The sequence below is a fragment of the Mytilus trossulus genome, chromosome 12 (assembly GCF_036588685.1).
Source record: "Mytilus trossulus isolate FHL-02 chromosome 12, PNRI_Mtr1.1.1.hap1, whole genome shotgun sequence".
NCBI classification, from domain to species: domain Eukaryota; kingdom Metazoa; phylum Mollusca; class Bivalvia; order Mytilida; family Mytilidae; genus Mytilus; species Mytilus trossulus.
In genome coordinates this window covers 36,459,610-36,478,935 of record NC_086384.1, presented here as the reverse complement: position 1 = coordinate 36,478,935, position 19,326 = coordinate 36,459,610, and the positions used below count along the sequence as shown (strand labels likewise).

At 32.3% G+C, this 19,326-nt stretch overlaps 1 protein-coding gene across 1 annotated transcript; it reads left to right on the top strand.

Annotated features, from left to right (window-relative positions):
* The first annotated feature begins 15,822 nt into the window (after nucleotides 1–15,822).
* LOC134693274 (lithostathine-1-alpha-like) lies at nucleotides 15,823–18,339 on the top strand. Its single transcript, XM_063554019.1, has 4 exons — nucleotides 15,823–15,946; nucleotides 16,353–16,622; nucleotides 17,039–17,218; nucleotides 17,850–18,339. Exons 1-4 carry the CDS (start codon nucleotides 15,877–15,879, stop codon nucleotides 18,191–18,193), a joined length of 864 nt encoding a protein of 287 aa, XP_063410089.1. The 5' UTR covers nucleotides 15,823–15,876; the 3' UTR covers nucleotides 18,194–18,339.
* Nucleotides 18,340–19,326: the final 987 nt, after the last annotated feature.

Below are 19,326 nucleotides of genomic sequence, written 5' to 3'. Positions count from 1 at the left end.
TTTGTTTTTGTTTTCTTTAACTGTGTAATAACTCATCTTGGATCCCACTTATGGGTGAATTGATGCAGCAAGGAATTCTTTTCATTTTCAAAGAAGAAACAAAATGTACATCCTCAAATGACAGAATTTTATAGCATACATAACTATTAAAACTAAAAATGTTTGTGTCAGTAGGACATGACAATTCATTGTGGAAAGACATATTTAACCGCTTCTTAGATTCGTTTTGTAAATGTACAAATGGTCTATCCAAGCTAAAACAAAAATATATTGTAATAACTTAATGAAAAAAATCATACTTACTGTATTCACATATACTGCCGTAATGGTATGATGGAAGGTTGCAGGCGTAGTCATGCCATTTATATCCATCATCTTTGCGAATCACAGCACAATCTTCAAACTGTCAACCTGAGAAGAGAAATCCGCTGTTTGCTGGTCCTTTTTCTCTCCCCCAGTTACCCCAGGTCATTTTTTGTCCTATAATATTTATTTGGAGAATAATCCTTTTAGGGTTAGAAAACAAAATACTAGTATGGTCATTCACACAGATTTTATAAGGTTTAAAATACATTGAGACATAAGGATTTTAAGATAGTAAAAGAACGTTGTTATCAATTCAATAAATGTTACTATTTCATTTGCTTTAATACGAATAAACAATAGTTATGTAGCTTTTCTAATATCTGTATCTTATGTTATAGAAGTATTAATCTGAAACCACATATTTTTTAGGTTTATGATGGATGCATATGCTAGTGTATTGACAAGACAATAATTACTTGTTGAATATAGTATATGTGTATTCTAAAGGACTGGCTACGGAACACTAATTCCGGTAACACATTTTTTTTTTTAACTTTTTATAAATTATAACACTTGTTGTTTTATTACAGCCAAAAGCATGAGTTCTGTTATAATAACCTGAGTGTATATTTGTAAATTCGTAAATCTTTATAATTACAAATTAGGAGAAATTAACTTATTCTTTTGCGTTTTATTTTAAAACACATATTTGCAAATTGGATTGTTTAAATGAAGTTAAATGACATGATTTTAATCGAGTCCGGTGCAGAATTTTTTGATTCAGTGAAGACCTGTTGGTGACCTTCTGTTGTTGTTTATTTCTATGGTCAGGTTGTTGTCTCTTTGACACATTCCCCGTTGCCATTCTCAATTTTATACTGTACATATAAGTGAATGTGCATACCATTTACCCACTTCCAGTGTCCTTCCCTTTCTCTGTCAGTGCCACCGATCCAAATGCCATTCTTAACCCATCCAGATGTGTTTAAGGCATTCATGATCAAATGTTGTTTTGCCATGTCTTGTTTCACCACCAAGTCTCCGTGATGTTGTGTACAATATCGTCTTGCATCATACCAGGAGTGTTCGTTACGTATCAGCTCAATACATGTATCATTGAGGGCAAACAAGAAGTTATCTCTTGGAATGTTCTGAGGACATCGCTGAACATCTCCTTTTTGGTAGTTGAGAATGAAGTAAAAAATAATTAAACATATATCATATTGAAACATTCAAATTCAATACTAGCTATATTTCAAAGTATTTGATAACATTGTGTAATCATAACATATAGTTTCTACTTCTGGAGTTTGAAAAGAAGGCTACTTATATCATACTTAAGATACAAAGCAGTTTAGATGAGAACTTAACAGACTATTCAGTTCTACAAATAATATTTTCTTAAAATGTTCTGCAAAGATATGTCATTGTTTTAAAAACACAGTATATGTTAAAGACTTCGTATGAAATTTCACGAAATAAGTAGCTTTTTTTTACATTTTGCTTTTAGAAGAAGTATATCAAAATGAAACAGATTAAATGCTTAAATGTCTTCATACCAGTTAATAGAAGTTTATTTCTCTTCTACCGATTATTTTTTTTTCTCAAGAAATGCAAGAATCTTATAATTTTATAAATAGAACCATGTCAAGTGAAAGATAAAATATCGTGCAAATTCGAGACTTTTTAAATTGTAAATTTGCAAGTAAGTAAAGAAAAAAAAATATCCTACTTTTGCCATGCCATTCCATTTTTTAAATAAATCTTACTTTTGTTTCCAAATATAAGAATTACATATAAATTTATAATAAGAATGAATTTCCTCTTTCATTAGTGAATTAAATGTTACGAACAAAAATTGATTCTGGCTTGTTATTAGATATATATAGGCAAATATGTTTTGTTTGTTAACAATAATCATGATATTGAAGGTATTGAAGGTTATTTTAAAATTAGTCAAAAGTTATTCAAAATACTTATGTTGTCCGTATTAAAAGACTTCCTCACCATTATATGATTGAAATGTATGAGGAATAATAAATAGCACGAATGAAATTGATTGTCAATAGTGCTGCAAAATTCGTGACCGGCCAGAACCTTTCCTTTTTGTGTATCAACTTGTGGACAGATTCGTTGCAAGCTACAGATGATCTTGTAATAATAATTTACCTACCATGATCAGCAATCCCGTCAACGTCAAACAACCATGGTTCACAAGTTTGAAAAAATGACAGCAATATGATAAAAGTACATAATTCATCCATGTTTGGCAACACATGAATTTATTTTGAAGTTTCGGTAAGTAATGTAGACAATCAGTATGCTATCAGCTAGTCAAAACTTACACGTAGATAGTCCAGCACACTACGATGACATATTTATATCTATTATATATCATTATATTTACAATGAAAAGGGATGATATGTTGGGTAACAAGCCATTCCATATTAATTTTCCTATTATGCGAGTCCGATGTCAGAATAGGTAACAAAAGAAACTAACAATATTACATAAATTAACACAGAACTACAAGCAGTTAATGACATGCCAGCTCCAGACCTAACTTAAACTGATTCAAAGATTATGTCTTCATCATATAAATATCAAGCACAATCCTTCACCTTAGGGTTTAGTATTATACCATCATAAAAAATATGTGTTTATTTCTAAATGCAAAGACCCTATAAGTGAATCAATATGAAAACCAAAATGTGCAATCTTTAATGACCTGACAACAGTATCGTAACTATACCCCCTCTTAATAAGTCTGTTTAAAGGTTTTGTTAGCTTTAGAGGTAAATACTGACATGTTTGTGCTTTGTAAAAGATATTACCATAAAAGATTCGATGTGAAATACCTGAACATATAAGATTACTGAAAGTTGAGTTATATTTACGAATGATGTCCTTATACCAATAATAAAATTGCAATCAGGACACGAATGTTATGTCGATATAGATGTAAGGTATGTGTCATGAAGGCAAACATATATGAAAGGTCTTTCATAGAAGTTAAACAAAAGAAAGTTTTAATGTGTCAAGTTGTTCGAAAGTATCTGAAAGTAGTCATGCATTTAGTGATACATGAAGGTTGTTTTGTCAGATATCATGGATTCTCCCTTTTGAAGTTTGTTAGGAGTTTGGCATTTTTCTTGATATTTTTGTTCAATCCAATTTTCAGTAGTGACCTCCTGTATAATTCGACCTTTTTTTCAAAGTAAGTAAATAGTAATTGACAAAACAAAGTGGCAAAACCATTACATCATCAAATACAGGACATAACATTTATTTAAAAAAAAATTACGTTCTCCAAATATTAAAAGACATACAGCTAAAGAATAATTGTCTTTGCTTACACTTTGTCGTGCTAGAATTTCAAACCTACAACACACCAGTGCGACTGGCAAAAAAAGATGAACGATAAAGTAACCAGGCGTTAAAAAAACATATCATAAGTCGATTCTATACGTGCTTAAGTGTAACCAATTTATCCAGTAATTATAGATTATCGTTGATTATCTCAACGAGATTGATTTTCTCGCTTGAGCTGGTACAGCGAAAGTGAGAAAAGCAATCGAGTTGAGATGACCAATGATAATCTGTTTATCGCTATTTTACCTATGACGACGGTGTCAATTTCAATGTCCATTTCGTTAGCAACGCCACGTGACCTCCTTAGTTTCTAGCGATAATTTTTTCCATCTCAAGCGAGAAGCATGATATGATAATTATCACAAAAAAAGATCAAAGGTAAAACGCACAAAATAGCGATAAATATAATTATCATAACCAATATACATAGATAAATTGAATGCATGTAAACATTGAATGATTCGTGTTTTTTTAATAAGACAATGATTGCTTAAAAAATAAAATAAAAGGTAATAATACCAGTTATTTCATATTGACATGAATCACTTGGAAAGGAATTTTCAGACTACCCATTTTTAGCGAAAGAACAAAAAGTGTGCCAATCCAAGTAAAAAAAAGTTTCACAATATTTACATTAGCTAAACAACTATTTTGTGCTTAGTTGTTTAGCTTATGTAAATAATCTTTGCTATGTTGTAAAAGGTGCATTTTCAGAAGGAACATTAAAGTGTTAACCGACGTGACACTACTTCTTAAGTTATATAGTAAGGACTAGGTAGGTCTTTTTGTTCTTTTTTATATGCTGCATTCTTATAAATTTTTAAGCAAAATGTATTATGTATTTTGAAAAGTTGTGACGCATGCTTATCATTGACATAGAGGATTACTAGTGGAAAAGTACGCAATTTTGTAACGTATAGACAATATAAAATAAATCATTTGGCTACCTTCAAAAATCTAAAGCTGTATGTTTTTGCTTCTTTTGTTGCATTATAATTCCTGTGTTCAAATTTTTTTTTCATAGTATTTAGATTTTTAAATTTCAAATTTCATCTCAATTTATTACAGCTGCATTGACTTTTAAGAAAGGAGTTCTCAAATTACCCAAAACTTATAGTGTCATCTTGTCAATTAGTTAAAGTATGAATATAAAATGTAATATAGTTTTGTAAAAAAAGGTTTATTTACAGTCTATACATGTATGTCTATATTACATACAACATATATATACATTGACACTCAAAACATAAACCAGAATATAAAAACATATGTAAGAAATGATGGTTACAGAACCAATAATACATAAATACGCAAAATGATACTCATATAAAACGAAACAAGCATACAAATATTAGATAACTTAGCACTCATTCAATTCAACTATTCAATTATTTATGCAGATCTAGTTTACATTGTTTAATACAGATTAAGACATGGATTCTCCATTCGTAAAATACTTTGTCGGTTCATACATATCATTAATCTGAATATCAGCACCTACTGGTGGTACTGATGTATCGTCATACATAACACTATACATAGGATTTTCTGCTCCATGAACTTTTCTGTTTGCATCATTGGAGGATAGCCTTCTCCTGGAAGAAAAAAATATTTATTTAATTTCAGAAATGCAAACAAATGTAACAAAAGTATAAGCACATATACTTTTAATGTTACTTTTTTACGTAATGTTGTCATTTTAGCGGTATATTTAATATTGCCATAAAACGCGGAGGATTGGCTAACCATACAACCAGGTTCAACCCACCATTTGTTCTTATAATGTCCGAATAACTTGTATGGCAGTTGTTTTCTAGAAGTTCGTTTCTATGGATGTTGCATTGTCGTTTGGTTTTTTTGTTCCACTTCAGTGTTCTGTTGTTTCGTTTTCCTATAATAGTTGATGTGTTTCCCTCGGTTTTAGTTTGTAACCAGGATTTATATTTTCTTAATCGATTTATGATTTTTGAACACATCGATATACTACTGTTGCCTTTATTTATGTGAGTACTTTTGTATTGCGTAAACATTAATTTTTGCGTTTCCCATCAAGAAGATTTTAAGTTTAACTCAATCAAGTAAAAGCTCATGTACATTGTATTGACATTCAATCAGTAATTGGTTTAAAAAAATAATTACAACCTAAGTTTCAGACCGAGTCCGGGTGATTTAGTCGAAAAATAAACCATGATCCCATAATCATCAATACATGATAATAACGACGACAAAACAAGACCAATTTTAGAAATTTAACAAATAATTGAAATAGATACCTCCTGATGACAAACACTGCTACGATTATACCAGCTACGACAACTGCCACACAAACTCCTCCAATGATGTAACCTTAAAATATATTATTAATTTTTTATGCATGTAAATTAATTCTGTCATGACTTACCAAAAAAAATATTCAGTACCCTTTTTGTTTGTATTTATGATGTACTCGGCTTAATCAAAGTGCGCTGCAGCGTAACTGTTTCCGGTAATAAGTTCTAGACTGCAGTATAAAAGGTGGCAATTATATATTTTTATTCATAAATTTTGAACGTCTGAGGGGCGGATTGAAACGGAGTCTTTTCCTGCAGTGCACTTATGCAGTACATATTGTCGTAAGTGTCCATAAGTTGGTGATTGTACATAACTAGCTACACATTTGGATGGGTTTAGACTTTAGTAGTAATACTAAAAGTAAGACTGAGTGTGTACTTTTAAAAGTTTAAAGACATGATGAAAATCAAACAACGTAGTTATCAAAATGTTTTTTTTACAGAACTATTTGATGGTATTGAGCATGTTGAGGGAAATGATATATCTATCCAATTTTGATAAAAGTTTTTTCAAGTCTTTGTTTGTCTGTTTTGAGATGTACATGGGATCAGGTGTTTGTGATTTGTTGTACTCTACAGTATTGTGGCAATTCCTGGAATCCATTTTTTTTTATAAAACAACAGATGAACTTAATCATCAGAAGTTGCTTAGGCTATGCATTTATAACATCGGGAAGGTCTCTATTAATCATTTTAATATCAGGGCAAAAAAAAAACCGTTTCATAATATACAGAAAGTGGTTCATTTTAGATTTCAAAAGAGTGTTAGATTTAAATCATAAACGAAGTACCTTTATTTGACTTGTTTGTTGGTTTCTGATCAGTATCACCTGCAATAATTTGGAAAAACAATTGAATTATTATCATTCTGCAAATTTCTAACCGTCAAATACTTTTGCGTGTTTCAAAAGGTACTAATGCGGAAAACTGTATAAGTGTTCTTGACTTTAAATTCAAATCATTATACCGTTATTTGTTCGGTTCTTCCTTTCTTCGTCTAATTTAAAATGCAACCAATACACAAGACTACAATAATTGAAGAAAAGGGAATAACCGATTTTATTAATAGAAGAAATTAATTATACCATAGATATTTATGGTAAATGTCAAGAGAGTAAGGAAAAGAAATTTTAATAATGATTGATATTGATTTATTTTCTATATTTATAATATTTCTTACTGCGTCTTAAGAGACCGCCTTGATTGTTGACTAGTTGTGTAGTTAGTTGAATAGTTGGCTTAGTCGTCGTTTTCTTCATTTCTTTAGTAGTTGTGGCAGCAGTCTTCGTCTGTCTTATTATTGGAATAGGCGTCGATAACAAAGTCGACTTAGTTTTCGTTGTTCGCAATGTGTGGAAAGGTTTTGCCGAATGAGGCGTTTCTAGAGTTGACGTAACATGAGACTTAGTTGTTGATGGTGCAGCTGAAATAACTTTTGTAGTTAACGTCGAGGGCACATACGTTGCTTGAACAGGGGTTGTAGTTTTTAATGTTGTTGATGAGGTCGTTACCGAGGTAGTAGTTTGAGCAGGTGTTGTCGATGTCTGAGTAGTTGTATATGTTGTTCTCGATGTCTGAGGAGTTGGTACAGGTGTTCTCAATGTCTGAGTAGTTGGTGCATGTGTTGTCGATTTCTTGGTAGATGGTGCAGGTGTTGTCGATGTGTAAGTAGTTGTTAATTCTGATGATGATTTCTGAGTAGTTTGTGGGGGTGTTGTCGATGTGTGAGTAGTTGGTGAAGGTGTTGTCGATGTGTGAGTAGTTGGTGCAGGTGTTGTCGATGTGTGAGTAGTTGGTGAAGGTGTAGTCGATGTATGAGTAGTTGGTGCAGGTGTTGTCGATGTGTGAGTAGTTGGTGAAGGTATTGTCGATGTATGAGTAGTTGGTGAAGTTGTTGTCGATGTTCGAGTAGTTGGAGCAGGTGTTGTCGATGTCTGTGAAGTTTCCAACATTGTTGTCGATGACTGAGTTGTTGATGCAGGTGTTGTCGATATTTGAGTAGTTGGTCTATAAGTTGATGGTATAAAATCTGTTAAATAAATCAAAGTGTTTTCAATTGATATAAAATTTGTAGCACAAATAGTTTTTGTGTAAACGAAATTGTTTTTTCTCTGTTTAGACTCAAACAATTCTCCTCAAATTTGTATATGTCTGTCATTAAAAATAACTACTGCATACACTAATAAGTTATGATGATCAATAGAATGTAGGTTACGGGAGATGCAACTGTATAAAGAAAACAGTGGCAAATTTTTTGTATGGTTTAAGATGCGTTTTCTGATATTTTCTTTCAATAAAAAAATCCATGCTGCATTCATTGTTTGAATCACATTTCCAAAGATGGAATCAGAAAGAAACAATGTCAGCCGAAGACAGAATAATATTTATTTCGTAATCGTAATTCGTAATATAAAAACGGCATAATCTCTATTTATGCTGTTGTAGTGACAAATATACTCATTGTATGTTTAAGTAATAACTTATGCTTACTGTATTCGCATATACTGCCGTAATGATATTGTGGAAGGTTGCAGGCGTAGTCATGCCATTTATATCCATCATCTTTGCGAATCACAGCACAATCTTCCAATGTTCCACTTGAGAAAAGAAACCCTCTGTTTCCTGGTCCTTGACCTCTCTTCCAGTTACCCCATGTAATTGTTTGTCCTATAGTTTTAAATAAACCAAAAACTGATATAGGCGTTTTCACCGATTTTTAAAAAAAATTTCATACATTTATCAAAATTCATTCAAGACATTGTAAAAAATGTTTACTTTTTATTTGCTTTAATTAGATAAAACTTACATATTTTATATTTTGAATCATAGAATTGTATGAATTAAACAAATTCTTAAACTTTTCAACAGCATAATATTTGCGAAGTCACTTTTTTGCAAGATTTAAATAACCAGAAGTGTTTCAGCAATGTCTAAAACACGTTCGGTAAAATACCAATATTTTTTTTTGTTTGAAAAGATGTATGCCCTTTGTTACACTCTTGTATATTTTGTAAAACTATCATCAAATATATATACATTTTTAATAGGTTTATGTGCGAAATGTCTTGGTGAATTCTAAATTCAGCACTAACCTACTATTTTGACAGGCGTTATGTCATTTTGAAAGATAATTTAGGTTGAACTTTGCAATTTGTAAGCACCCTGACACATATATATTCTTGTCGATGATTCATGATGTGTATGCCGATGTCTTTCTACAAGGCATTGGAAACGTCCCAACTAACTTTGTTTACAAAACCGTCCTTTCAGATTAACTACATTGAAAATTACAAAACCTTGATATAAGTTGAAAACTGCCTTATCAACGATCTCATGCATTAAATTATAATATCTGGTGTGTTTTTTTGTGTTTTTTTTTTACATTTACTCGATACATTTGTAACTGTCACTTAAAGATATGTAAAATAACGAGTATGGAAACAAAAATGAATTGCATTGGTATCAATTTGGTTAAAAAGCATGTTAGTGAGCAAACATACCATTGACCCACTTCCAGTGTCCTTCCCTTTCTCTATCAGTGCCACCAATCCAGATACCATGTTTAACCCACCCAGATGTTTTTAAGGCGTTCATGATAATTTGTTGTTTTGCCATGTCTTGTATCACCACCAAGTCGCCGTGATGCTGTGTACAATGTCGTCTTGCATCATACCAGGAGTGTTCGTTACGTATCAGCTCAATACATGTATCATTGAGGGCAAACAAGAAGTTATCTCTTGGAATGCTCTGAGGGCACCGCTGAACATTTCCTAATGGGTAAATAATTCAAACAATGACAAATGTAAAAGTATTATTGCATCCAAATTGTTATCAAGTGTGTACAGATTATCTATTTTTTTAAATTCGATTGATCATATTCTGGTATTTTTCTCAGCCAAATGGTTTTTTTTCATAATAAAGAATTTTATTAGATGCAAATACAAAATTTCAATGTTAAGCATACACTGTCAATTACATACTTATTATTTGATTGTTTATGACAGTAATGGCCATTCTCAGCTAAAACTTTAAAATATAAGGTCACATCTCACACAAAAACATGACTTTTGTACACATACAATAAAAATTAGACTTTTAACGTGAGACGTCAATTAACAAGCAGTATGTAGACAACCTTGTTAGTCAAAACGCTTGTACAAAAATGTACCTCACACATTAGACCACATATTACATTTAATTTAATTCCTTACCGTGATCTAAAACCCCGTCAAAAAACCATGCTTCACAATAAGACAAAAGTGAGACAAATATAATAAAAGTAAGTAATCTATCCATGTTTGACAACAAATGAAATGATGATGCAGTTTAAGGTAGCTTGAAGTTATATGTTTACAATCATAATGATATCAGCTTGTCCAAACTAACATGTAGACGGTCCAGCATCGTACGATGAGAGATAATTATATATTTATATCAATAACCAAAATAAAAGTCATTATTTACATTGTATTGATAATGAAAAGGGATGATTTGTTGGCTCACAAGCCTTAAGTTACATTGTTAATATTAATTGTGTTATTCGTCTTGTCGCGAGATTGGCCGTGATAAGAAGTTTATACAGAAGCTACATCACTCAGATCGAGCTGGATTGTACTTAAATTAGCTTTATTATTTTTTTATTGAAAATATAACCATCTGAACTAAAAAGATTAGCTTAATATCTATCGCGGTCGAAAGGCCGTTAACCGATCTGTTTATTACTGCATGATTTTAGATCAATAAATACGTAATACACCGATGCTAACGAACTGCAAATGCGGCTCAGTATAATCAGTGTTTATGTGCTGCCGTGATATATGTAAAGAGATGAGATGCCCTTTTTGGGGTTATTGCGCGTCTTGTTTTCAATAGAATTGAGAATACAAATTTTAGTTCGTTTTTCAGCTTTGGCTTTGACATGTTTGGGTTTAAGCGTACGTGATGCAGTGCAACTGATTCAGTCGTTTCGGCTGCACAAAATATAGAAAATTTTATAAAAATAAGGAAATTTGGTTTGCATGCCAATGAGACAATTATCTACCAAAGTTCGGATAACGTGGATGAACCGTTCAATATCAACAACAGCAAAAACATGACGATAATTTGACAATAAAAGACCCGACATGAACCATAAAGGCATTTTATATCACAAAACAATTTACGAAAAATTGATATCATAGACATGACCCAACGACAACTACTGAACTACAAGCTCCTGGCTTGAGACAGGCACATACAAAAATGCTGCAGGGTTAACATGTTTGAAGAAACTAATCCTCCCCTAACCTGGGATGATGGTTTAACACCTCAACACAAGAACAAGTTGTTAGTCTAACAAAACAATAAACGATAAATAAATATAACAAACAGAAAAAAACCGACAACTACGCGTTATATACTTCTGACTTGAATAGAAGATATAAGATGAAAACAATCATATATAAAGGGAACGAAATCATACAAAAGTAGGATCGGATCGTACATGCAATGTAAATTTTACAGTTTAAATAGTACATTAATATAACTAGTAACTGGTTGTAAATGTGGACAAAATAAAGCCTTTTTATGTTTTCTGTTTGAAAACAAATAGTGTATAAAACGTATAATCTACATGTAGTTGTTATCTTGTTTGTGGACAAAATTCGATTACGGATTTCACACTGATATGTGTTCAAATGTCAAGGTCAAATTTTTAACATGTTTAACAATTGTTTTGAAATTCAGCAAAGAAATTCTTCTGAAAATACAGAAATATATATTTCGTTTTCAAAAATTACATAATTAAAGAAATTGAAGTATATAATATTAATGTAGGTAACCCCCTTTTTGTCATTACCATCACTCCTTGTTAATTGTTTACAAAGCTGGCTTAGCTGTTTCGAAATGATATGCTGTTAGAAATGCCACTTGCATTCATAGCTGACTTTCTGACAATTTGTAACTTGTTCAAGTGTTTTCATCCTTTTCTGTGGGATATTACACCCTGACACATAAAACCGCGACCGTAATCGGTGACCTTAATGTATAGTACAATCACTGATAATAAACGAATTGTTTATTTACATTTCATATTTATAATCATACTGTACATGTAAGCATGTCAGAAATGGCAGGAGATAATAAGGTCATCAATATCGTATCATATATCATTTTCTTTCGTTTCCAATCAGATTGATTGATATTTGTCATACGTCCAGTGGCAAACATGTCAGGCAAGTTTAGAACGAGAACAAATTCACAGTACATACAATACGTAGGTCTTGTATTAAGGGCTAACCAATAAGATATTACGGGAATTATGAAGGCTACTAGAAAAATACTTCACTACAAATGTACCTTGCAATAGAACAACTATGGACGCCCTAAAGAGTTGCTGCAGTAGTTCATCACATGCATGGATCGTGGATCTCTCTCTATATCAAGCATAATATTAAGCCATTCTGACCGAATATTTGTGCGTTTTTATGCATTACTCACAACTTAACACACCGTACAGTCTTCAACAATGACTAAACCCATACGGTACAGTCAGTCATTAAAGGTTCTACCATGAAAAAAAAATATCATTTCAAACGAGAAAACTACATGTATAATGTAACGGCCTATTAGAGGTTTCTCAACATCTTACGAACGAACGAAAATCGCCCTAACTTGACGTAACTTGCCGTAACGAAAAAAGAGGGAGCGCTTATTTATTCATTAATTTTGCACTATCGGCTGTAAACTTCCGTTAGAAATGTTTGCCGCACAATCAAAACCAAACAAAACAAAAACATTTGTTTAAACCATTTTGAGTTTTAGAAATATTCTATTGACTGCAAATAGTCTCAGATCTGTTCTTTAGTGTATTTTTATTGGGATGGGAGAGGCAATAAATATTTTTTGAAAACTTATTTGAGCTCAAATTAAAGGTGAAAAGTCCAGGGCTAAAAAGGGGTAAAATACATCTTTGACTGAACGCCTCTATGAATAAGCCGGTTTTTAATTTGAAAAAAAACATCCTTGCATCCGAGATAACTTTGAGTACGTAGGTCCAGTAATACAATGTAAGCATAGGCCTGATTAATAGTCGCCGATTGTTGACTGCCGAAAACAAACAATTAATGAAGGTACTCAATAAGATAGGAACCGAAAATTAGCTTGTTATAGGACACGGGCTCCTCAAAGAGTTAATGAACGAGTTCTGATCGCACATGGCTGTGTATTTATACATCCCGCAATCAAACGGACACCCTAGGTTGACAAAAAATTGTTTGATCTGTTGGAGATTTTGCCATTTGATCAGGGACTTCTTTTTATCTATTTTACCTTTTACTTTTTACTGTCTTTTGTGAAATGTTTAAAAGTACCATAATTCTATTCCCAAGTCTCGAAGTATTTCAATTTAAACAACATATTAATGTTGTATTGAAGACCAAGGACAACCCTATAGCTGTAACCAACAAATATGTCATTAGACAATCTCATTGTTGCCTGTGTTGTTCATCACCTTACTTATCTATAAAAAGTATATATAGTCGTTTGAATATAAATGATGTCAAAAGAAAAATGCGTCTTCTTGAAATGTCCATGTGGACAGCATTCTTTTGTAATATAAAACTAGCCTTACAGACAGCAACATTTTAATTGGTGTATGTCGCTCTCATCACTCTTGATCTAGGATTGTATCATACATTCTATATTTTTATATGCTATCAGGAACCAATGAAGTTCAGTAGAGTTTTTTATAAAGCAATACGAAGACGAATATTTATAGATGTATAGGAGAGTCACGAGGATAGTATTCTTACGAAAAGAAAAAAAACTGCAGTTTTTATTTGACACATTAAAAATCGGTTACACGTTTTAGGGACAAATTTGACTTTATTTTACAACTATTCGCTAGAGTTCAAATCACGTGAATGTGTGCATTTATAACAATAAGAAAATTTAATACCGTATTGTAAGGTGAAAGATACCAGGGGTATGAAAACTCACAAAAGTCGAAAATAAAGTGACAACGGCGCGGCAGGGATAACAAATACAAACAGACAAGCAAAACAACAACAGGATTTCAAGATTTTATTCATAACCTCAGAGACATACTTGAGTACAAGAGGACAATATATACAAACTATTTTTTTTCTCGTTTGAATTGTTTTACATTGTCTTATCGGGTTCTTGTATAGCTGACTATGCGGTATGGGCTTTGCTCATTGTTGAAGGCCGTACGGTGACCTATAGTTGTTAATGTCTGTGTCGTTTTGGTCTTTTGTGGATAGCTGTCTCATTGTTATCAATGAACTATCAAACGCTATATAGCTAAAGTTGACTGCATTTAAATATTACAATTGTCTCATTGGCAATAATACCACATCTTCTTTTTTATAAGATAATACATAGCGAGACAGGACAAACGAAACCAGATACATAGTATACTATAAAAGACAATTGGACAGGTATAATCAGATTAATTATTTTATGTTTTTCTTCACGAAAATTGATAATTTCCTTTGAGCTGGTACGTTACCTATAGACAACAAGCCAGTGAATTTGTTCTTGCTTGGATTCATTACATAATAATTTGGTATAAACTTTGATCTAAGAGTAGAAACATCATCAATTTTAAAGGTAAACAATATATAAAACTCATCCCTTATTCCCTCATTACATAATGTACATTTTCTATTTTTAGAGCAACACAAACCCCGCAAAAAATTAGGGGTGATCTCAGTTGCTCATGTGGCACCAATCATTTTGCTCATTTTTAGTACAAACCCGGTAAAAAGTCTAATTTATAACAATACTTGAAATTCAAATATTATAGATATTAAAATCAACAAAAATCAGTTGATAAAAGGCTGTTAGCTTATTTAGGACAGGCACATAAATAACACAATACAAGGACAAACTGTAAATTGCAAAAGTCTTAACTCAATCTATCAGTACAAAGCTCTAAGGCTTCCACGATACACACTAACCATGTCCCACAAAGCACCCCAGAACGAAGTATTCGCGCTTATTGAATGCTAGTTCAACGCAAATATCAACTTATAATAAATAAGTCATGGTCCCTCAGAATTAAGTATTTATCGGTGCACATCCAACGGATTTTTTGTAAACTCGTCATCAAGAGTCTAACCAATGCGTGACATTGAGCAATGCCAAAATATAAGTAAACAGTATCTAGAAGATGTATGGTCATGAATATACTATTTCCTGCACAGATACATGTATACATGCAGCAATTATATATTTAGTAGAAACATGTATACGCAGATGTGGTATGATTTAGGTATCATGTTTAAATGTTAACATTGATTAATTTGTATTAGACTAGGTTTTTATACTCTCCAGAAAGACATACGACAAAAAAGTAAACAAATAAAATTAAATTAACAAATAAACAAATAAAATCAAATTAACAAAAAAACAATTAAAATCAAATTAACTAATAAACAAATATAACAAAACGAAATGACACGAAATTAAATACATTTTGTTTGGAAGACAAAACCACAAATGGGATCTTACCAAGATTTATGGTGGAAATAACCGCTATTAATATTTCTAAAAAAATCATGTTATCTACGATTTATTTACATTCACTGTGTTCAATGTTCGGACATTCGATGACCGATAAGACCACGTACGATTGATCAAGAGATCGAATGTTGTTATTGTACAATTTAACAAAATTCGGACACAGACAGTCATCCTTACCGAATTTCATTGTATACATGGTTCGTTTTGGTGTTATCTATAAATGCCGTTATTCTCTCGGTCATTGTTTGTCTACATGTCTATGTTGATAAGGCATACAACCTAATGTATATAAAGTGAATGCGACCCCTTGTCTTCATATTAAATTAGAATATTAACTCAAACATGGAAACAGTACTTTTATTCCTAAGCTTTTTAGTCGTACTGTTAGAGGCAAATGTTATTTTTAACAAAGGTAAGCTTGTATGTTGTACATAATACATTGATTGAATGATTGGTGTTTTACTCCACATTACGTTATTTGGTGCTTTTTCGTGGCGATCATTTTCTTCTTAATTATTATTAGATGAATAAACGTTGCCGAGCATACAAAATTATAATTATTCTTTAGCATACTATGAAAAGACTTCTATATTGGTTAACAAAGTTAACGTTGTTTTGTTCATTTCAAGCAGTTTGCATATTTTCGGTTGTCTTGTGTTCTTGTATTTATGGAGGTGTTCCGCAATTTTGTTTAAATATAAAAAGTCTGCTACAATACTTATTCTCCACAATTGGTTGTATATTTATGGCTTAGTATATTGTAGGAATTGTATGAATTTGTCCCTCATGTTTACTTTATTCATATCAACTTATTACAGATGATTTAACTCGTTGTCCTCCAATTCTTCCTCGGAATTCAAACTTGTTTGCCTACATAGACACATGTTTTGAAATCGTTCACGACGAACATTCCTGGAACGATGCGAGAGGACACTGTCAACAACATGGCGGCGACTTGGTAGTCATAAAAGACCTAACAAAGCAACAGTTTGTAATGAATGCTTTGAAATATCTTCGTTGGGACAAAAAAGGTGTCTGGATCGGCGGAACGGACGCAGACAAGGAAGGCGAGTGGAAATGGGTCACAGGTAAATATCAAGCGTCATAACAATTATTCCCCTTTACTGACGACACGGTCATAGAAATCCTTAGTAATATTCTCTGTTTTGATTTAAGTAAACCAAACACTAAATTGTTGTTAACTAGTAAAATACTCAAAACATAATTGGTTAAAGACAGACCAGTTAAATATTAAGCTAATTTTAAAAGATATAGGTACTATATAGCTAGTACAATATATAAGCAGATGGCATGCGGTATGAGTGCCAATGCGACAACTCTTCATCCAAGAAACAATTGGTAAAAGTAAATCTTTAAAGAGAATTATTAAATTCGAAAAATAAAATATAACATACGAAAAAAAGAATTTCTATTTACATGTACATGTTTTTTAGATATGTCTCTTATATCAAATATGAACGAAACAATCATTTAATTTAATAAGGAGAAAAGATGAGCTGGGGTTACTGGCAACATGGTCAAGGAGTGACTCAAACTGGATTCCTGTTTGCAAAGGGAACTTTTGAAGATTGTGCTCAGATCCGTGTTAATGACGGTTATAAATGGCATGATTTCCCATGCAGTGGTGGACCTGCTTATCATTATTCCAGTATTTGTGAATATAGTGAGTAATTACAGTAATGAATAGATTCCAAAAGAATGAATACCTATATGCAAGTGTTGATACATTAAAAAAAAACAAATCTCTGTTGAATGACAATTGTGTGTTTTGACACGTCATAAAATCTTCAATACATGTACCCTTGAATATAGTAGACAACGACACTTTCTTAAATGAATACATTAATGCATAATAAAGATATAAGAAAGTGTGAGTGCCAATTATACACCTTCCCATCTAAGTCACAATTTGTAAAAGTATACCATTATGGGTCAAAGTACGGTCTTTCACACAAACTTTAGCTCACAATGAAAAGCAAGCTGTAAAGGGCCTAAAAATTACTAGACTAAGTGTAAAATCATTCAAACGGGAAAAACAACGGTCTAGTTATAGTCTATGTGAAAACGGAAAACGAGAAACACTTATGAACCACGTCAACAAACTACTGAACATTAGATTCCTGCATTGTTTGGGAGAGAGAATAAATACCATAAAGGCAATAGTGTTTACATCATATTTCATCACCTTGAAATTGACATTAAGGTAAATACAAAATAAATTCGTTTTAATACGGTTCATCTAGACAGCTTTTGTAAGGTGAATACATAGTTGAATAAATCATTGTATGTTTCAGAAATGCCTAAAATGTTGACATCTCCTACAACCGGAACGAACGTTGAAACACCGGTGCCAACAACTATGGCTAAGACACAAACATCAACTGCGACTACGTTAGCAAAGATTGAAACACCAGCACCGACAGTTTTGCCAAACGTTGAAACACCAGCGCCGACAGTTTTGCCAAACGTTGAAACACCAGCGCCGACAGTTTTGCCAAATGTTGTAACCCCGGCCCCTACTTTACCAAATGTCGAAACACCCGCGCCTTATAAAGACACATCAGCATTTACAACCCGGATTATAACGAATCCTCCTGGAGCTGGTGTAGTAAATAAGGAAACAGTTATTATTGGCTGAGGAAAAGGATATGAGTTTTGTGTTTTAAAATGCAATTACTGTTTGAATTATCTGCGCATAATATATATAATGTGAATCATAGTTACGCCTGTCCTATATGGGTATTTTATACTTTGTTATTATTTGTAAATACAAGTTTGTTTTGTATATCAATATTATTTGTTTGCCTCACAAATGTCATTGTGCTTTTCTTTTCTTTTTATACGACTCACTCACTGTTATATAACACAAACTGCCTTATACACTACGTTCTAGTTTATGCCTTTCGTTTCTGTTGAATTTGAGACATTCAACATGATGTCCTCTAGAGGTATATAGTTTGGTTCAGCTGTGCTATGGGTTGATTAATAAGAATATGACCGACTGAGATGTGAAGTATACGTAATACTACCGTCCTTTCAATAACAAAATAATAGTAATAAAACAAATACATTATGTACATTTATGGGTCAATATACGACAAAGTGTATAGCTGCTATCTAGATATAGTATAGACCATTTAAAACCAAACAAAGACAATTACCTATCATTCATCCATACAAGAGGGCAAAAACAAGGGGTATAAACTAAGACAAGATAAGCGTAAAATGTCTCTGAAACAGAGAACACAACAAAAAGGGCTTGGCGGTGAAGTCTTTTCCTTCACAAGTGAATACTACTCAATCGGAATGAATAGACGTGGTGAATTCGCACGGTATATGTAGAAAAGGAACATGAGAAATGTAATCTTTGTAATAGATGTAGTCTCCTCCTTTCTTTCTAATCTAAACGAATTCAGACAAATGTCTTTGTGCTCATCTTTTCATTTATGCGACCCACTCACAATCATAGAACATCTTACGCCTAGATACCGGTACATGTAAAAGAAGATGTGGTATGAGTGCCAATGAAACAACGCTCCCTTCAAGTCAATCTTTGTAAAAGTAAACCATAATAGGTCAAAGTACGGTCTTCAACACATGTATGTCGATCAACATAGAGACACAGCTGTCTATAACATGTATAAGGAAATAGTTTAGACATTCCAACGTTAATACCAGATGACAAACGCAAGATGTAGAGCTTATTATAATAAGGTTACAATAAATCATCAGATTTTAATGGCGCAGCTATTTTTATATGAAGGTAACATA

Excerpts from the sequence above, each read along its gene's own strand:
- LOC134693274 (XM_063554019.1), top strand. The coding sequence starts at position 15,877 with ATGGAAACAGTACTTTTATTCCTAAGCTTTTTAGTCGTACTGTTAGAG. Across the intron at positions 15,947-16,352 it reads AAATGTTATTTTTAACAAAG|ATGATTTAACTCGTTGTCCT; the intron begins GTAAGCTTGTAT and ends AACTTATTACAG. Across the intron at positions 16,623-17,038 it reads CGAGTGGAAATGGGTCACAG|GAGAAAAGATGAGCTGGGGT; the intron begins GTAAATATCAAG and ends TAATTTAATAAG.